This window comes from Cololabis saira, chromosome 13 (genome assembly GCF_033807715.1).
Source record: "Cololabis saira isolate AMF1-May2022 chromosome 13, fColSai1.1, whole genome shotgun sequence".
Taxonomy (NCBI): Eukaryota; Metazoa; Chordata; class Actinopteri; order Beloniformes; family Belonidae; genus Cololabis; species Cololabis saira.
The window spans coordinates 13,182,176-13,203,782 of NC_084599.1; the positions used below are offsets into that span (position 1 = coordinate 13,182,176).

At 38.1% G+C, this 21,607-nt stretch overlaps 2 protein-coding genes across 4 annotated transcripts in view; one reads left to right on the forward strand and one right to left on the reverse strand.

Moving 5' to 3' along the window:
- Positions 1-387: 387 nt before the first annotated feature.
- tm6sf2b (transmembrane 6 superfamily member 2b) lies at positions 388-13,106 on the reverse strand. Its single transcript, XM_061737041.1, has 11 exons — positions 13,030-13,106; positions 12,680-12,804; positions 10,757-10,860; positions 8,528-8,625; positions 8,254-8,357; positions 7,302-7,384; positions 6,816-6,940; positions 5,801-5,902; positions 3,039-3,131; positions 1,286-1,405; positions 388-731 (listed from the first exon to the last, which is right to left on the reverse strand). The coding sequence occupies exons 2-11, from the start codon at positions 12,757-12,759 to the stop codon at positions 486-488; spliced, it is 1,155 nt and encodes a 384-aa protein (XP_061593025.1). The 5' UTR covers positions 12,760-12,804; positions 13,030-13,106; the 3' UTR covers positions 388-485.
- A 4,026-nt stretch (positions 13,107-17,132) lies between these two features.
- The window catches only part of sbno2b (strawberry notch homolog 2b), a 78,390-nt gene continuing 73,915 nt past the window's right edge, over positions 17,133-21,607 (forward strand). For all 3 annotated transcript variants that reach the window (XM_061737754.1, XM_061737755.1, XM_061737756.1), the window contains exon 1: positions 17,133-17,276. The gene's annotated coding sequence lies outside the window, so the exon portion shown is untranslated. The remainder of the gene's footprint in view (positions 17,277-21,607) is intronic.

The window sequence follows — 21,607 nt, forward strand, 5'->3', positions numbered from 1 at the left end:
CTTTTGCTTGATAAATAATTGCACTGTGTCACTGTGTCATGTTATGTCATGTGATTTGTCATGTGGGACTGCAGCACATGCATTGTTTTTCACATTATTGCATCTAGTCATTGTTCCAGTTTTTGAGGGGGGTTTGTTGGATGTTTTGCTTTTTACAACCATACGTCAGAAATGAGACATGTTTATGTAAGCCTTATTTACTTACTTTTTTACTGTCAACTTGCAGATTCTTTATTACCTCTATTTCTTGGAAATTGATTGCAGGGGTTCTACATTCATAGGGTTGAAAAAACTAAACACTAATCTGTCACCATTTATGACTTAAATAAAGGCATTGCAAGCAAACAAAGAAATAAATACTAAAAGTACACATTTTGAGCAAAATAATCTTTTATTTTGGCATTTAATATAGCATTTCTATTAAAACAGCTCGTCATGAACCATAAGATTAATGATTAACTCTAAAGGTCATAGACAACTAAGTATTATTTGTCTTTGTAGTTTGTTATCTTTGTATCTTTCTCCTCACTGTTTGGCAAACCAGTCTGCCCGGGGAAAGGACAGACTTTCAGGAAGAAATTGGGGTCGCTATGAACCCGCAGGGCCAAGATGACGGGAGTGGCTGCATAGAGCAAATTAGCTGCAAACACTGTCCAGAAGACATCATTTGGGATGCGGAACGGAGCTGTAGTGCGAGAGTGGAGGGATCCTCCGATGTGGGCCCACTGGCACTGGAAGGAGACAGTAAAATGTCATCAAAAACATCTGCATGTCGCACTTTTTGGCACCTGCAAGTATCTGTTTTGCTGCCTGAACACGCTGATGGCAGATTAGCTGAGGCCTCAGAGTATTTTTGGAGTCTTTGTGTTGCTTTTCCACACTTATTGGTCATTTAAGTACAAAGAAAAAGCTCCTAATAGGGAAGATAAACCATTGCACAGGAGATGTACAGATTTAACAAGCTGGCTGTGTAAAAAGAGTGAGGGTGCAGCTGAAACCACTATATCCTGCTTTAATCACAGATCAATATAGAGAGAGGGTGCCGCCAGCTTGTTTATTAAAGGAAGAATTTGCTTCAAATGATAAATTAGGTTGAGGTTATTATTAACAGGATGAAAGCTCAATATATGAGGCTAATTGCAATGACACATGCCAGACCTCTTTCTCCTCTAATACTAATGAAGCTGCGGTTGTTGCAACGCCAGTCCAACACACTTCAGTATGCAACAACTTTGTCCCAGAATATGTTTTTGCATTCATTAGCAGCCAATTTTTGTGGTGTTACCTGGATCATGGCTCCAGCGAAGAACATCGTCCAGTCTGACATCCATGTGCACCCAGATTTGAGGAGGCCATAGACAAATGCGCCCAACAGGGGAAGTCCATAAAAGAACAAGTGCACCATCTAGACAAGCAAATAAAATGCTTTTTCTGTTAATAAAACTGATATCATTTTTCCCAGTCATAAACTCAGCAGTTCCATAGGGACATGGGGTATGAGACATGTTGCTGAATAATACAGTGTCAAATCCAACGAGTATAGAGTGGCATGCAGAGCTAAAAGAGCTCTTCATCACTGTCAGTCGATGTCCGACCAACACTCTAGCAGACAATTAAAACAGTGCATCCTCATTCTCCTCTGGCCCACGTTGCTCTTCACTTACTCCCTCTGAATACAGAGGAGGGCAGCTGAAAACTCACCACACAAGCAAACCGCTCAATTTCAGTGTGCTGCATAAACATTGCGGTTCTAAACTGGAAAAAAAAAGAGATGTATCACTTAAGTAAAGTAAAAAACACAGTTATCAGATGTAGAATGTGGGGAAACTGTCAAAGCTTGATCTCTGGGATCACTGTAGTCTGATTCATAATGCAACATTTCATGCTATAATTTGAGTGCATATACTTGATAAATGTAGAAGGATGAAAGGCATGGTGAAATCTTACATAACTCCCTTAAATGGAAATACAAAGAGTTGAAATATCACGGAATTGATCTTAAATGCTGTGCTGCAGTATTTTGCTGCTCTCAATCAGAAATGAGCACGCTCAGCACATATTACTTCTTCCACAAAAGGGTCAGTACAGAGACTTACTTGACCTTCAACTTAAAACGTTTGGTGCATGAAAGCCAGTTTCCCACTTAATAAAACCTTCAAATTACACTACTGAATAGTTTCTTTTCATTCCTGGTTTGAGGTCCAAATGAATTCTAATGAGTCCAGCACAGGGCCTGAGAGGCAATCCCATGTGCTCCTCGGTCTCTCGTTGAAATGCCTTTTTATTGCTTCCACAGTCATCCATAGCGTATCATTCATCATCATCAATGACTAAAGAGGTCAGTCAGGGCAGAAGAAGTGTAATGTTGCGCCACAAGCCAAACTTCATTTCATTTCTTTGCTCCTGATCATAAATTATAATTGAGCCCCCATGTGCCAACGATAAGCACACGTGCACAAACAAGGATCTGCAAACGACACTAACCAAGAGATAATTTCCCATGCTGCACGCACACCCTTCTCCCACCCAGCGAGATGCAGATGGAGGGCTTTGGGCGAGGGATTAGCTTATCAAGTTCTCAGCGTGTGGTTCGTCTGTGTGATCAATGACTTCAATTGTGCCTGGACTGCAGCCCCGGCAAATGTCTTTGGATAACCTATTGACAAAGCAGCGAACGCCAAGCGAAACACAACAAAATACTAAGCAGAGAAGGGTCAGAGGAAGAAAATAAAATGGAACGGGCCACCTTCCAGTCACAATAATAATCAGTTCTCCATCTTAACTTAATGAAAGAGAGAAATAGACATGGATGTGCTTGCCTTTGGATAAAGGTTTGTTTTTATGTTGTAATGATGAATAATCAGGTTCACTCAAGGAGTGAAGAGGATAAAGGCAGGCTTCCTGCATGCTTAAAGTGATACTTATGAAAGCGGAGGCCCATTTACGTTGCTTGTTATTCAAAACAGGCTTTTAGCTTTTATGTGCCACAGCATTAACACACTTGGGCTGGATTTGGAGACAGAAAGAACAAGACCCACCATGACTCTTGGGTAGCCCACGGGGTCTTTCAGGTAGGGTTCATATTGTTTTAGATATATAGAACAGGCTTCAAGAGGAGAGTCCAGCGCCACCTACAGAGGATAGATATGGAGATAATTCAGGTTAATATAACAACACCAAACCGCCAGTTCATTATAAGCTGTAATTTCTCTGATCAAAAGAAAAGGAGATCTGGATTCACATGGTCTGCTGGTATCAAAGCTTTTTAAACACACACACGAATGGTTAAAGAAACTGACAATTTTCAGAATTTGCATAGTCTTTTTTTTTTATTATTTGGATGAAAAACAACTTAAATGTTAACATTCATATACATACTCAGCAGCTGCTACGCTCATTTTACAGAATAGATGTGTTACATCACATTCTACCATTGTAAAGGTAGAGACGTTATTTAAAGCAGCCTACAATTAATCTGAAGCTGTAACAAATCCAGACGTACCGGCAGTAAATTTAAACTGTCTTTCCAGATACATGAAGCTTACATCTGTTAGCACTCATTAAATATGTGGAAAAGTCTTGCAGAGCCAATCAAATCAGTCTATGCCTGTAAAGAAAGTTTCCGGGCTGGCTAAACACGATGACAGAGCCGTGACATAATCTGGATGTAAAAACTGTAGATGGCTGCATGCATCTGAGGATTAATAGCCATTTGAATCAACTTTGGCATCGACAGTTTAAGATTCTTACTTTTTCTTCAAAAATTGAACAGAAGACATCAATCATTCCTTCGGGAGGTAGATGTAGTTGCTGTTTTCCAACAGGCTACGGCAAAACTTTGATTTACTCTTCTTTACAACACACTACCCCCTTGACCTTTTTCTGAATATGCTGAATATGCCACCTTGTTCGTTGTACTGATTGTTCTTGCTAACCAACTAAAGGCACTTGATAAGCAACCGTTGGTGTTGCATCTTGGATGGGGAGGCCCTATGTGTGTTTTTCAGACTCCACATTTTTCTAGATGTGGGTCTGATCAATCAGGCTACCTGTAACCATGAATAAACAAGATTTTTTTCAATATCCAACCCCAGCTGGGTTTTTTTAATGCCTAAACCTATCAACATCGAGACCTAAAGAACCTTGACTGAAGCTGGTTTAGTTGTATAATATCCATTTTGTGATGGTTTTTTAAAGTGCAAAATAAAAGCATGTTACCGTTTGGTCAGATGACAGAATTTTGACCAGATGTCCAAACATGTAGTTATTTTTGAACTACATACCAAAGGACCAAAACATCAATCACACAAATTGGAGTGACATTACACCAATTCGAAAGTATATGAATCTTCACACATTGTATGTATAATTCATTGCCATCTACCTGTACTTTAGAGGTAGGCCGTTTTTAGAAAATACACATTTAACAGAACCACACAGGTCAATAGAGCTTAACGCATTGCTTCTCAAGGCTAAATAAATATTTCAAGCCGGAATTATAGCCAAATTTGCAGGCTCTGTGATTAAAGCAGCAATGTGTAAGATTGTAGGTTAAAATATCACGAGGTAACCTAGAAACAGCAAGAGAATTAGAAGAAATTAGTCGTGTCACAAAATGACGACCGTGTATTTGGCTGCTGAGATATCTGCTGAATTAGTGTACTAAATAACCAGAGGTGGACAGAGTACTCGACCCCAGTACTTGAGTAAGAGTACAAATACTACTGGTCAAAATTTACTCCGTTACAAGTAAAAGTAGCTAAGTCAAAATATTACTCGAGTAAGAGTAGAAAAGTACTTGCTTTTAAAGGTACTTAAGTATCCAAAAGTAAATGCTTTTAAATTTACTTTAAGTAAAAGTAAGAGTAAGAGTAAATTTCTTATTTTCCACATCAGTAAATTACTATATTTTTTCTAAATTAATTTAAGGATCTTTTAACTCTTGTTTCTGAGAATTAACTCTTTGAAACCAGCTGCACTGATGTGCTGCTTTTAGAACCACAATGTTATATAAAACCTGCAGAAACACCAAAAACAGATCAAATGAATGGGATCATAAGAGGACAGCAGATGATGCAGAGTTTATTAACAATCATGAACTGAAACCAAGTGAACCTGCACCATCCAACTAAGTCTGGATCCCCCTCAGAGACCACTACTTTACAAAAAAAGCAGGCGTAGCCATTGTTGCGGCTCTGTCTTGACTTGTTGCGGCTCTGTCTTGACAAACGCAGGCTACTTTGGCGGTATCGTTTTGAGGAGGCCTGACGTATTTCCGCTTTCCGTACATCCCAGTGGAGAGCGTGCACTGTGATAGGTCTCCTCCTTTGACAAAAACAGCTTGTGTCCAATAGGATTTTAGGGAAGAAGAAAAAAGAGCAGACCTGAAAGTAACGAGTACTTTTCAGCCTTCCTAGAAATTTACTCGAGTAAAAGTAAAAATATTTGTCTTGGAAATGTATTCAAGTAAGAGTAATAAGTACCAAAGAAATCTAATACTCAAGTAAAGTACAAATCCTCTGGATATATGTACTTAAGTACAGTACTCAAGTAAATTTACTCCGTTACTGTCCACCACTGTAAATAACTAGCTTCGGTCCATTCAGTCTTGTAATATCAGTTTCTGGCAGGTTTGTGGACATACTTGAACTTGCTATGAGTCATGTAGGTACCAACCCCAATTTACCATTTTAGGATAGGTAAATAGAAACATCAAGGATGGCTGAAGCTCTCGGGAAGAGAACTTTGCCACCACCACAACCCCCCTGTTACAGGGAAAAAGCAAAGATAAAACACTTACCAAGCCTCTGAGGATGGTGAAGGCCATGGAACCTAACAGCATCACGATCAGGATCAGGTCTGTGGGACGCCAGATAATCTTCATGCTCTGAGCTTGCTGGGCCTGTGAGTGGATGACAGTACAGAACAGTTCATAATTGTTGTGGTTTATGCATGAAGCCTGTCTGACATTTATGAATACGAGAAGATGGTTTCTCTCATCAGGATTCCATATATCTGCATTATTGAATGTTTAAAACCCAAGATACCTTCTTCACATGCTTGCAGGTACACTCCTTATGACTGTCATTCTGTATATTGTGTTAGGTGTGCCGAATAAGAACCACATTAGAAAACAAGAAACAAACTCAGCACACAAGACTGCCACAATATCTTTATTCAAACCACTACATTGTACTTCAAATATGGTTTATCTTTGCTTTGCATTTTGGATTCTACTGTTCGACCCGGGGTGACCCTTAATCCCATTAGTTCACATTTGTGAGCTAAGACATGCTATTCATTGTGCTGAGATCAGTTTCATGACCACAGGCAAAACAAAGGAGGTGAGAGGACTTAAGGAGAAGTCTTCTCAAAACTTTGCTGCAATATCATGTTGACATGTTAAGTTATGACCAAAATAGAGAAGGTCACAGAAGTTGTCTAGTCAAAGAAAACGTTGGTTTGACAAAGTAATAGGAAAAGAAATGTGGGCTGTCTCCCAAGACAATAACCTTTTTTTTTATACTCACTGTATGGTTTTATTCTAAATTAACTTTGGTGTATCGCAGGATAATATAATAGATAATATAATCTACCTCTGCTTGCTGAAAGGCTGTGAATGTAATAGATTCAAGTGAACACACTGCAAATTGTGACTATGAATTTAGATTAAGCCAACTTATCCTTGTGGATCAGATTCAGGGAGAGCGGGACGCAGAGTTTACTGGGCTGATCAAACGTATTGAAAAAACAGCGCATTTCGTAAACCCTTTCACATTTGTCTCAAGGTCTGATCATTCATGCGTTGGACTCACATTATATCCGCCGATTAGTGGTCTGTCCTTGGGCCGAGTGAACAGAGAAACGGCTCCCCACACAGGCAGCAAAAGGAAGAAAAAATTGAGCCAGAAGGCCGGGCGGATATCTGACCCATATTTACCTGCCAGAAAGACAATTTTAGCAGCTTCTACTCATAAAGACATGTCGGTTTAAATAACCTAGTGATGTAACATCTTATTCAAATCACAATCCAGTATGCCTACAACAACACAACCGAGAGAACGGTGCCTCCCCTGCAGACAGGTTTGATCTTGTGATGCGTATGTAAACAGCTTAGAATACCGACAAGAGATACTTTAAATCTGTTTTATTCTTTTGTTATAAGGCTTGTGATGGTTGGCATGTGTGCTTTGCTGCGATGCTGAACTGTGACATTGATGGTACACGACAGGGCAGATGTTCGTTTGATTAAAGCTCGTCACCATGGAAATGGCAGAAAGGGGACTGAAAATGAGGCTCACCTGCCACTATGCCGGTAATAAATACACTCATGTTCGCACACAAAGAGCCAGCCCAGAACAAGCCAAGAGTACGGTAGGCTTTCCTGTGAACCAAACAAAAACATGCAAAACAAATATATTAGTAATAGAAATAGTAATAGAATAAAACTTCAACATGCTGTATTTTGAATAAAAATGTTACTTAAAAACTCCTTGCATCCATCCTGCTTCTATTGCAAATCCTCAATCTGCGTATTTATGAGGCCAGAATTGTTTGAAGGAAGATTTTTCTTCCATGAAGACGCCTACCGCAAGGCACATCGCCCTCTGAACCCTGTATTTTTCACTAACCCACTCTGGGTGAAGTTGTCTTTAACATACGAATTTATTTAGGCCTTTGTTTGGATTTTATGTGAGAATTGCACCCTTTAAGTCGAAGAGCTGAAACCGAACAAACTGCACATTTTATTTAAAGGAGACATATTACATTTTTTGTAGAATACATTTTTTTCTAAAGCTGACATGATTTGCTACAGTATTGTTCAAATGTCTATGACGTGTTTTGGTCGGTATGTAAAACGGATGCACTACAAAAGTATCCTTTTCAAGCATGTCTTTTACACCTGTGGTTGTGAAGAACGATTCTGCAGAGTGCACCTTTTTCAAAATCAGATTACTTTTGGATTACCCATTTCCAAACTACAGTAAATGCAGCCTGATGGAAACTTTGATGGAAAAAAGGCAAAGCTGGATAACTTTTCCCTGATCTGGGCTGATGATGTCACAGTACCAGGCACATCTGAACCACGTGGAATTATATATTTTCAGACTTAGGCAGCTAAAAATAGAGTTGTAAGGAGTGTTTTGCTGAGGAAGTCTTTAATCTTCTTTGTGGAAATACACTCTCTAAACACGCGTGTAAAGCTTGACAAATGAGGATGACTTCTCTTGAGTTGCCGTTACCACCGCCCACCTGTCTGTTATCCGGCTGATCATCATCAGGTACATGATCAGGTGTACTATTCCATCCCAGTAGCACATCATGATGGCATATGAAGACCCCAAGTAGGGCTCCCCCTGAAACAAAATGCATAATTAAATGCATTTATTGAACTCAACATGGCTATTTACTTTTACGTTTTCTGTTTGATCAGTGTGTTTAGGTTGATGAAAAAGACCAAAGCTTTTGTTTTTATACCCATGCTGTTGTGTTGAACTGGACTTGAAAGTACATACATGAAACCTACCGTCTTCTGGTAAAAGTCCATAAAGCCATAAATAATGCCATCGTATTCCAAGGCACTCGTGAGATCAATGATGCAGGTAAAAGAAAATACTGCAAAAACTGTGAAAGAAAGAAAATGTTAAATTAGGACCTCGTTTTAAAAGTCATTTTGTTCCAGAGGCATGCTTTATGTGTACGTGTGTAAGTTTGTTTACGTTGCTGGATGGGGGCAACAGACGTACAAAATCGCAGAAGTCAATAAAACTGAAAAAATCTGAACGTTGTTCTTTGCTTTTGAAGCTTGCTTTTGAAACCTGAATAGTCTCCCCTCCACACACACACGAAGTTGAGATTTTGTGAAAACCACTGACATAATTCATCGTATTAAAACCACGACTGCAGAAAAAATTTCACATCCCAGTGCCCCACCTGCAAAGAAAAAAAATGTTTGCTCTGAGAAAGGTTAACAGTCCCACAAAAAGCTGTATCAGCCAGAAGACCATTTCCAGCACTTTCCAATAGGCTGAAAATATGCTATTTTTAATAGGCCGCAGTTGATTTATGGGACACTGTGGGGAGAAATTGAAGTCTTGAACAGTGAGGTTGGCTTGGAGACATATTTTAATCAAATCCACAGTGATGAGCATGTCAGGTTAAAAGCCCAGCCGCATTGAAACTTCATGTCCATCACGAATAATTGAAGCAAGGAGCAACCCAACACTCACTCCTAGTGTAAACTAAAACCACAGACCACTCTGTTCTCCCTGTAGAAGTCATCTGATAGACTTGTGAATGGCTGTGGCTGTCAGCATCGTTACTATACTGGATGCCTCAAAATAATCTTTTTGTTTTGCACAGTAGCCATTACTATATCGTATAAAAAATGACTATGAGAACTCGCGTTAGGCCATAGTTAAACATAAAAGATGCATGCACACTGGACTGGAGCGTGACAGAGTGGTTTATCCAAGTATAAACGGGGCTAAAGAGCATGATGTGATACACTTCTTAGTTTTAATTATACACACAAAATAGATCCACTGTATTTATATTAGCGAATAATTATGAAATCTGTCACTGTGTATCAAAATGTCCTCAACACTTCAACAAACATTTAGACTAATATGATGATGATATATATATATATATATATATATATATATATATATATATATATATATATATATATATATATAAATATTTATATATATATATATATATATATATATATATATATATATATATATATATATATATATATATATATATATATATATATATATATATATATATATATATATTTATATATTTCACTTACTGACATTTGTAAATGTTGTTCGAGTGTAGATACAATAGTTGATACCGAACAGGTATCAATTGAAAAGAGATTTTATCTCAAGGGGCTTCCTGGTGAAATAAAGGTTGAATTAAGAAAATAATAGACACTACAGCCTGAGGCATTTTATCAACATCAGTCCCTGTGTATAAAACATTCAATCACGCTGCTGTACGCTTTGGTAATCCTTAAGATCCCCATGTTTTTGGGTCTTTTTTCTTTTAACAAATCAACAGATCTGATAGTGGAGGAATTATGGCTCAAACTGGCTTTGACTTTGTCCTAGATCTTACAGCCCTTCTTCACATCACCTGCATTGCCCCGGCAACCAAATACCAATATATCACCTCATTGCTGTTCCACTTGCAAAGCTTCAAGCATCAACAACAAGAATCTATTCATGGGGAAAAGCCTATTTAACAGTCCGACAGACTGTTAAAGACACACACCCACCCATAATATGACACAATATGCACAAGCAGCTACTGTCACATGAATGTGGAGTGTAGTTCTCCAATGGCATTTCCAAATACTTTTGAACTCTGCTGACGTCAGTCACGGACTCAGTCTCAGCACAATAGCTAAACTGTTAAGCAAGTTAAAGAGCAGTTAGAGTCCTTATTCTGCAGAGCATTTGGGTCAGTCATGCCATAGAAAAGTCTGAATAAGCTTTGCTTTAATCCTGATCAGTCTAAGCAGCTTTAAGAATATCAGGCAAAATCACACTTAATACAATTCATGTTTTCACTCTGGCGCCGTGAGCAATGGATAGAAGGTTCTGGTAGCACTTTTGTGGGGGATAAAAATCAGCTCCAGAACAATGCATTGTTGGAATTAAGCTTTTATACTTATCGTTTTTCATAAATACTGTATGTTGTAAGTTACATGGGAAATGTACATAAATTAATGGATTACCATAAAATAACATGTCTTTGGGTGGGTTTCCACGAGTGATGAGGAAATAGAAGAGAAACACGACCACCAACACGCCAACTCCAGTCCCTAGGATCGCATAAGGCCTGTGGGGACAGAAATGTGACTGTTAATAAAACAACAATACAATATCCACGTCTTAACAAAGTCTCACGATTCCCACTGTACATCTGCAAATCTCTGATTTTCCGCTCATTAGTCCCTTGAAAGTCATGCTAGTCTAATTGCAGTTGGCATAGAATGAGAGACGGGAAGTCAGACGGACTAGCACAACATCTGCAGCTAGCAAAGGTAGAAACAATGCAGAAGGACGAGGGAGAATCTGTGTGATTGATGTCCTGTTGCCAACACCAGTAAAGGCACTGGTGGGGTGGTAGTTTTTTTTCCAGGAGATTCCTTAAGTGATGGTGGTGTCAGATTGAATTTACTAATCTCTAATGTGCGTATAGTGGCAACACATCTAAACCTGAAGCTCTGAGAATATATTGTTGGGTGTGGGGTTTATAATTTCTTGCAGTCGAAGAATCCATTTTTAAAGCATCTTTCAGTATATTCTACGCTTGCATTTATTGGAGAGCTTGTTTTGCATCATACAGCATGTTAAAGACTCTCTAGTTAGCAGTCAGATCAGCTTTTACTTATGGTTTATGACAAAGTGAAATGTGGAAGCAATCAACTTTTATTGTAAATATCTAGTGCCCACTTTCTCAACTCCTTTATTAAGCGTAAGATCTGTGGGTTTAATGCTGCTGTATTAAACCCACTGGTGGTTTAAAAGAACAGCTTTAAAAAGCTTTAATCAATCAAAGGCAGAGGTGAGTGTAGCAGCAAGCTAAGACCATGTTAATTCAGCACAACCCTCCATGTTTTGTGGTCAAATGTATCACTGACTTGCAGTGGAAAATATTAATGTGGCCAAGATATCTTCCTCGCAAACAACTTTAGAACCTCAGAAAACTCACAATGCGTGCTCATAGAAGGACAACAAATGCTGCTAGAGCAAAGGCAAGCTCCCTGGCTGCCTCTCCAATTCAACAGTACAGGAAGATTTATGCACACAATACTGTTTGTTTTCAGAGTAGAAGAGCAAAAAGCATATTGTATGTCAAAAGCAATTTATCAAACTCTGCTGTGCAGTCTTTATTGATCTTCAAAGTCCACATACTCAAAAACAAACAAACAGCTGAAGTCACCCAAGAGGAGTATTAAAATCTGCTGGAAATGAGGCATGGGTAGTTAAAAAAGAAAAAAAACTTGGTTTACTGGATCTTAACAGCTGACGGTACCTTGATGGCTGCATCTCCATAAACCAGGGAAGGAAAAAAATACTGTTTTACAGCTTAGAAAAACAACTATTCCCAAAATCTTATCACTCTATTACAAAAAAGGAACAAACCATGTTCCCATCAGCTCATTTTTGCTCCCTATTTTCAAATATGCCTCTCTCAAAGTGCCACATTTCATTATTTAGAGAAACAACATATGGATCATATAGTCTTTTTATACTGATTTTATGGTATTGACGTATTCAGAATGGTCGATATTTCTGTAAGAGCAACACATAATGCAATTTAACATTCAGAAACGTTAAGTCTTAAGCTAATAGAGTCCTCTACTGGTCATAAAATGTATATCATCACACCACACCGGGAAAATAACCTGGATACATAGAAAATGCATAGTAGATGTAACATTTTACATAATAATAAATGAAGACGAAAATATTGTAAATAGATACTAATATTTTTAAGAAATATTATGATGTGGGTATGTCTGCATGAATTGACTTCAGAGATACAAAGTAAAGTTAATCTGCCATAAGCAGATATTTAAATGTTTGGATATGAAGAGAATGTGGATTATTTGCATCAAAACGAAAAGAAATCAGTAAAAGCTGCTACTTACTCTTGAAACTCTGGCATGGTGTTCATGGCATAAAGAACGCCAAGGGCAGAAAATGAAAATAAAAAGACTAAAATCTCCATCTCTTCAAAAGCTGTTCCGCCTCTTCCCTGCAGAATCCACAGATACTGAAGAGAAAACACAATTACAAGTCCATTTGTCCGTCCCGTCTACAGCTGATAGTGTCAGTATTACTGAAATGCCTGGGCAAGCTTAAATGTACTAAAAAAGATTAAATGAACGTATTTCAACATTATGTGATATGAATGTTAGAAAATACATTCCAAAATAGAAATCACAAATTAAAAAAGATAAAATAAAAATAACAGCAACAAAACTGAGCAGGCTCTTACCGTCTGGCTACCTCTTTGGTGGATTAACCAAATTACAACTGGCCTGGGGCACGCATGGCCTTTACTGGGAAAATAATAAAGTGGTAACAAAGAAGGTTTTGAGGGGGAGAGTTGTGCAATTTGGTTTTGTCAGAGATTTACCTAAGTCGTATTAGAGGATAGGCCTACATTCCACTTCAAGCCACACTCATTCTTATGGTGCAAATAACGCTTTTTTTCATCAAATCTGTGCATTGACCGCAATGCCCTCCCAATTACCAACAAGGCTGTATAGATGTGGTTTCATGGGATAAATCGGGTCATGGGACAGTTATGTAGGAGTAATACGGCCCAGCAAATGCAGCTGGTTAAAATCCCTTCCACTGCGGTGAACTTTAGCTGGAGTTTTGTAACCATGGCATGTATGTTTTTCCTACAAATCTGATTTAGGCAACACGTAGAAACGGGTATCTTTGAGGGAGCGTTGGCATGTCTGCTGAGAATATATACAGACACAAACTTGAAATGAGTGAGTCACAACAGCAAAGAGCTGAATATGCAAAAATGAAAAAAAGAAGAAGAAAACCGCAGACAGAATGGGAGTCCTGTAGCAGAAACTAGCAGTGCACAGCCTTTTTCCACTCATTATTTAGATTCCTCAATGAAGGCCAATAGCTTGGCTTTATGTGCTTTCCTCCGCACCTGGGGCTTTTCTAGCCTTAAATAGACTTCAACATGCAGCTCACCTTAAGCCAAGTACTTTTAGAATCATTCCAGCAGGGTGTGCCAAAAGCCAAAAAAAAAAAAAAAAAGCCAGAGAGAGAGAGAGAGAGAGAGAGAGAGAGAGAGAGAGACAGAGAGAGCGAGAAAATATATATTCATATTTATGAGATTTAAAAATGTTATTTTTTTGTTTGTCATTAGCCTCTACCTGTGTTTTATGTATGCCTTAAAAGACGAATTCAGTACATATTCTGCAAATTAAAAAGATCTAGACTGTCTGCTTATTGTGCATTGTTTGCATTTTATTCCTTCTAAATTAATTAAATAATTAGAAAAAAACAAAATGAATATAGAGTTCATGGTTTTTACTCCAAAAACAATCTTAGAAATGTAATTCACTGCTGTCTTTTATGAACACTGCAGTGAATTTGAACAAATGAACAGCCACCCACCCACCCAAACACACACACATGCAGACGCCACCCTCTGCTTACCATCACCCCCCTTTGTTGGGAATAGAGAAAACTCTTATACCAGGAAGGCAGTGGCAGCATGTGTTTGCTGGAAACCTTTGGAGCTCTTCCAACTCTGTCATTCAATAACGCAAAAAGAACAGACAAATGCCAAAATGAGATGATGACCTGCAGGAAGAAAATAAAAGCATGTACTCCATTTCACATCTAAAGTGAAACATGCTTTTAAATGCAATAACTGTATGCAGGGATGTTCACCAGTTTGCTAGATTGAAAAATAGGTGAAAATAAAAAGAAAGAAGGAATCATGCAAACCAGAAATCCTAAGAAGCTATGATGTTCAATTCTTGTACAATATATGTTTTTAGTTTTATTTGCATTATTGTGCATTGAAATAGGTATTTCCAATGTTATTTTACAAATTTAGCTGTATGCAAGGCCGCTCCTGCTAAGTCACCTTTGAATTTATGTAGCAAGCAATTCTCATGAGTAATTCATTAACTTGATTACTACGGAAAGCAATAAGTCCGAGTTTTATCCATTGGTACGTGAAGTATAGTGGGTCATATGTGGAGCAATGTCAGCTGGTTCTCTGGTGCAGCCATAACAACATGAAGGACCATCTCCTAAGATCGGAAGCAGAAGTCTATCATCAACTCCATCCTCAAAATAGGCTCAGTGGAGGACGCATTTTGAGACTCTTAAGGAACTATATCCACCAAACCGATCCAGTTTGACACTGCAGTTATTAAGTCCTTCCTGTGCTTTTCTGTAAAAACCTGATTTGAAGTATTCACAGGACAGGATAAGGAAACAACAAAAAAAAATGCTTGCAGAGATACTCATTGCTTCGTTTTTCGTTTGTTCTTGAAGACACAGTTTTATCCCGGAGACTTCAAAAGGCTGTATGAGGATTGATGAGGATTTCAAACTGACAGGGATAGCAGCTGAAACGTCTTCAAAAACAAAGGAAAAGGCAGTCCAGTTCCCCCATTTCAAGCCCTTGAGAATCGCAAAATAATGTTTTGCACTTTATCCTCTTTGTACATAGATTGTCTGTTTTGTATTTTTTTTTAATTGTCTGTAGCTAACACATGTATATATTACGTGCTTTGTCTATATATTGATCACAGTTTCTTGTCATTGTTTAAAACATAGTGCTAGACTGACACTGACCAAATTCCTCGTACTGTATGTGTGAACATCCTTGACCAATGAAGCTGTTATAAATTGGCAAAGGACAAAAATAATGTAGTTAACACATGTATATATTATGTGCTTTGTCTATAAATTGCTCCCAGTTTCTTGTCATTGTTTATTAATACATAGAGCTAGACTGACACTGACCAAATTCCTCCTATGTGTGAACATCCTTGACCAATGAAGCTGTTATAAATTGGTAAGGGACAACAATAATGTAGTTAACACATGTATTATGTGCTTTGTCTATATATTGCTCTAAGTTTCTTGTCATTGTTTAATACATAGTACTAGACTGACACTGACCAAATTCCTCGTATGTGTTAACATACTTGACCAATAAAGCTGTTATTAAATTGCTAAGGGACAAAAATAATGTAGTTAACACATGTATATATTATGTGCTTTGTCTATATATTGCTCCCAGTTTCTTGTCATTGTTTAATACATAGTGCTAGACCGACACTGACCAAATTCCTCGTATCTGTGAACATACTTGACCAATAAAGCTGTTATTAAATTGGCAAGGCAAGGCAAGGCAAGTTTATTTATATAGCACAATTCAACACAAAGTAATTCAAAGTGCTTTACATCGACATTAAAAGCGGCAAGACATAATTAGACAGTAAATAACAAATAAAATGAAATAAAATTATGAGAAAAGAAGGTAAAATAATAAAAAGCACAAGTTGCTGATTTAAGAGTATGTTTAAATAACAAATAAATTAAATAAAATGATAAGAAAAGAGGTAAAATAATAAAAAGCACAAGTTGTTAAAAATAAGGGCCGTAGAGTACAGCAGGTACAGCAGGGACAAAAATAATGTAGCTAACACATGTATAGGCTACATTATGTGCTTTGTCTATATATTGCTCCCAGTTTCTTGTCATTGTTTCATTGTTGTCATTGTTTAATACATAGTGCTGGACTGACACTGACCAAATTCCTTGTATGTGTGAACATACTTGACCAATAAAGCTGTTATTAAATTGGTAAGGGACAAAAATAATGTCTAAACTAAAATAAAATTTGATTAAATCAATGATTTAATCTGCCTTGAATAATGTAGTTATTACGGAGTTTGTACATCTTTACAGTTCCTTTACAAATAATAAGATGTAACATAGGGCTGTAGCCTAGTCAGCCAGTGTCCTCCTTTGACCACATGGAGCTCACTACTATGTTATAGTTATTTATTGAATAGAGCTTCTTTTTTTGTCTTTTTTGATTTTTTTTTTAACTATATGTTTATACACATTCTTGTCATTGTTTCATTGTTGTCATTGTTTAATACATAGTGCTAGACTGACACTGACCAAATTCCTCATATGTGAACATATTGACCAATAAAGGTGTTATTAAATTGGTAAGGGACAAAAATAATGTCTAAACTAAAATAGTCTACATTTGATTAAATCAATTATTTAATCTGCCTTGAATAATGTAGTTATTACGGAGTTTGTACATCTTTACAGTTCCTTACAAATAATAACATAGGGCTGTATAGTAGTCAGCCAGTGTCCTCCTTGACCACATGGAGCTCACTACTATGTTATAGTTATTTATTGAACAGAGCTTCTTTTTTTGTGTCTTTTTTGAATTTTTTTTTAACTACATGTTTATACACATGTCACTCCCTTGTGCTATTTTAGTGGCCGTGCTCGACGAGAGGCCCTGCGCGTGACGACAGCGGCGGAAATATTTTCTCGCTGTTCAAAATGGCAGCGTCTCAATCAGGAAGTGAAGAAAATAACCACGAAGAATAAGTTGGATAAAATCCCCGGTATATTTCGCCTCGGCGAGGGATTTTTTCGCCCCAAATCGCCCGGCGTGCCTGTGGCTTGGATTGAGAAAGGAGAAACCCGTGCTTGGTGAGTGTTATTGGGGGTTATCTCGACTCCGCGGAGCCTCGCAGCAGATGCGGTCCAGCCAGCACGTTAAGCCCTGATTTATGGTTCCGCGCTACATCGACGCAGAGCCTACGCCGTAGGGTTACGGCGTAGGGGACGCGGCGACGCGCACGTACTCCGCGTATCATACGCCGTAGGCTCTGCGTCGGTGTAACGCGGAACCATACATCCCCCTTTACTAGTGCGGAGCGACGCCGGCGGAGCGGCTGCAGCCGCCGCCACCACAGACCTGGAGACGATGGAAAAACGTGTTCGCCGACTAATGTTGCACAAAACCCCGAGCCAGAGTTGTAGATATGTCCCAACTTTAGCGTGTATTTGCGCCAGTCGCCGCGGGGCGAGGTTGTAACTTGATTATAATCACTGTTATCAGCAAAATACTGCGCGTCGTCAAAAAACAACGCGAAAGCCCGACGATTTAAAGATCTACGTGGCCGGGTTTTATTGTTTTAGTAACTCAAAGAGGAAATCCTTGCCATCATGTCGACATCTCCGGGTTATTCTTAGCAAAAATGTCTCAAGCAACACACAGAAAAGACAAAGTGGGAGAACAGCTCCGAGCAAAGCTAACACGGCTAGCACTGGTATCTGTACAATAGACGGTCTTTATTATCAAACTATACGATCCTGCTGCTGTTTCCCTCTCTGGATGGAAACCCAGGGGAAATACGTGTGTTTGGTGGTTGTTTTAAAAGTGGAGAGGTACTTATTCTCCAACTCTAGTCGGGTACATTGCTGCTCCTCGGCTAGTGGTGACAGCCAAGCTCTGGTCTCTTTCCTTTGTGCTTCAGGGAGACACCGGAGCTCCTATTTACTTTGCTTTATTGGGAGATATGTATTGATTCATCACTTGGGACTGGGTTTTCTCTCACGCTACTTCTAGTTGACAGTCATTATGCGTGAACCTTAGTACATCACAGGGGCTTTAATTCCAAGAAAGGTCTCGGAGTAATTACTAGGAAGCTTTAGTTGGTAGAGAACTATAGAGAGTGATGGGAGTTGGAGGGGGGGTGGTGGTGGTGGTGGTGGTGGTGGGGGGGCTCAATCATAAACTTTGCTCAGCTATGTAATGGGCTGTAACTGTTGATTAAACGTTACACATTCTTTCAGTGTATTTCTAGATTTATATGGTATTACAGTTCCAAGTCATATTTTTTTTTTTGCCAAGAGGTGGCTACGGTCTAACTCAGGCTGCGTCCGAAATTGCATACTTCCACCCTAATGAGTAGCAAAAACAGTATGTGAGATTTTTTTGTGCGTCCGAAACATTAGTACGTACTCAATAGTAATCTCTATCCATACTCATTCCGGAGAAATTTATTAGTGTGGATTGATGGACACTAGCTGAGAAGAAACTTCCCACAATGCAATGCAGCAGTGTTTGGTTGCTAAGTGACGTATATGTCATAAGTATAATAATATTATATAATATTAATATTATAATATTCGTATATAGTAATATTATATAATGTCATCTTGTTTCGGCCAGGATAAACGGGAAATAGCGGAGTGGTGCGCTGCTACTGCTGCTGTGACACGTAACTTCCTCCCAACGGCAGGAAGTGACTTGTGCGCTCTGAGTAGTACGTCCGAATTAATGCACACTACTGATATTTACTCAAAAGTGTGCCGAACTTATGTATACTTTTTAGTATATACTGTTTAGTATGGCATTTCGGACGCACCGATTGATTCAGCAGTTGGTACTCGGTTTTCTCTCACGCTACTTGTAGTTGACACTGATACAAATCATTATGCGTGAACCTTAGTACATCACAGGGGCTTTAATTCCAAGAAAGGTCTCGGAGTAATTACCATGAACCTTTAGTTAGTAGAAAACTATAGAGTGATGGGAGTTGGAGGGGTGGTGGTGGTGGGGGGGCTTTAGTCTTTCCAATCATAAACTTTGCTCAGCTATGTAATGGGCTGTAACTGTTAATTAAACGTTACACATTCTTTCAGTGTATTTCTAGATTTATATGGTATTACAGTTCCAAGTCATAGGCTGCGTCCAAAATTGCATACTTCCACCCAAATGAGTAGCAAAAACAGTATGTGAGATTTTTTAGTGCGTCTGAAACATTAGTACGTACTCAATAGTATGCTCTATCCATACTCACTCCAGAGAAATGTATTAGTATGGATTGATGGACACTAGCTAAGCAGAAACTTCCCACAATGCAATGCAGCGGTGTTTGGTTGTTAAGTGATACGTATATGTCATAAGTATAATATTAAGTATAATATTATTATATAATATTAATATTATAATATTCGTCTATGATAATATTATATAATGTCATCTTGTTTCGGCCAGGATAAACGGAAAAGAGCGGAGCGGTGCTGCTACTGCTGCTGTCATAGACATATATACGTAGACACCCCATGGAGCTGCTGCGATACGTCAACGACGTCGCCATATTGGATGTGGCAAGACTGCGCTGTAAACTAATACAAGTAAATTGACTTATTTTCATAAAATGCCTTTCTACAAAGAAATTTACGTTTTACGGCTCATTTATTCATTCACACACGCACTAATACACGTGGGAAACAGTTAGGTACCAAATATGATATTTAATTTTCTCAGATGGCAAAAATAAGAACTTTATTGATCCCACATAAGAGTAATTCATGTTGTATCAGCTATAGAGAACAAGGTAGTGCCGAAAAACAATATATATCCCCCCTCACAAAAATAAGAAAAATAGAGAAACATATTTTCTCATCAACAAAACATATTTAAAAATTTTCAAGTTTTTTTTCAAGTAACAAAATAACATATTTGAACCATTTTTCAGACAACAAAATAACATCTGAACCATTTTTCAGACAACAAAATATCATGTTTTGTTGATAAGAAAATATGTTTCTCTATTTTTCTTATTTTTGTGAGGGGGATATATATTGTTTTTCGGCACTACCTTGTTCTCTATAGCTGATATAACATAAATTACTCATGTGGGATCAATAAAGTTCTTATTTTTGCCATCTGAGAAAATTAAATATACAGTATTATATTTGGTGCCTGACTGTTTCCCAAGTATATTAGTGCATGTGTGAATGAATAAATGAGACGTAAACCATAAATTTCTTTGTAGAAAGGCGCTTTATGAAAATAAGTCAATTTACTTGTATTAGTTTACAGCGCAGTCTTGCCACATCCAATATGGCGGCAACGTTGACGTATCGCGACAGCAGCGGACAAGACCACTCGATGCGGCATCTACGTATATATGTCTATGGCTGCTGTGACACGTCACTTCCTCCCAACGGCAGGAAGTGACTTGTGCGCTCTGAATAGTACGTCCGAATTAATGCACACTACTGATATTTACTCAAAAGTGTGCCGAACTTATGTATACTTTTTAGTACTGTTTAGTATGGCATTTCGGACTCCCCGATTATTTCAGCAGTTGGTACTGTTTTTTCCTCTCACGCTACTTCTAGTTGACACTGATACAAGTCATTATGCGTGAACCTTAGTACATCACAGGGGCTTTAATTCCAAGAAAGTTCTCGGAGTAATTACCAGGAACCTTTTAGTCAGTAGAAAACTATAGAGAGTGATGGGAGTTGGAGGGATGGTGGTGGTGGGGGGGCTTAAGTCTTTCCAATCATAAACTTTGCTCAGCTATGTAATGGGCTGTAACTGTTAGTTAAATGTTACGCATTCTTTCAGTGTATTTCTAGATTTATATGGTATTACAGTTCCAAGTCATATATTTTGTTTTTACCAAGAGGTGGCTACGGTCTAACTTAGTGATGTATAATATTGCAAATTTAAGCTAAAATCAATAACCAATAATTAGTTACTTCTGCATGGCAACACCTTACCTTAACTGGTAAGTTCATAGTTTTATATCTGTTATGATGATGTTCATATGTAATGCATTATGTGTACAATGAAGAATAAAAAAAAAGGAGTGTTAAGAAAATGTATATATGCAGTCCTGGCCAAATGATATTTAACTTTTGTGTGATCAAGGCACCTCAGTACTTCATAAACTTCATAAACAACTTTACTTTGGGCTGAAACAAAAATCTGTCACTGCACACGTTGACTTTGAGTGCACCCAGTATATTAGACTTGATAAATCTTAAGTTTTAGGCCCATGGTCAGATTGTGTATTAAAAGAAGAAAACACAAGCAGACCAGCAAGAGACATTCATAATCGAAACAGTTTACATATTAATTCAGTAAATCTAATGCACTAATATGTCACATTACACAATTAAAACAAAAAGTGTACCCTTCTGCAAACACAAATCATAGTCAAGCTTTTTTGTAA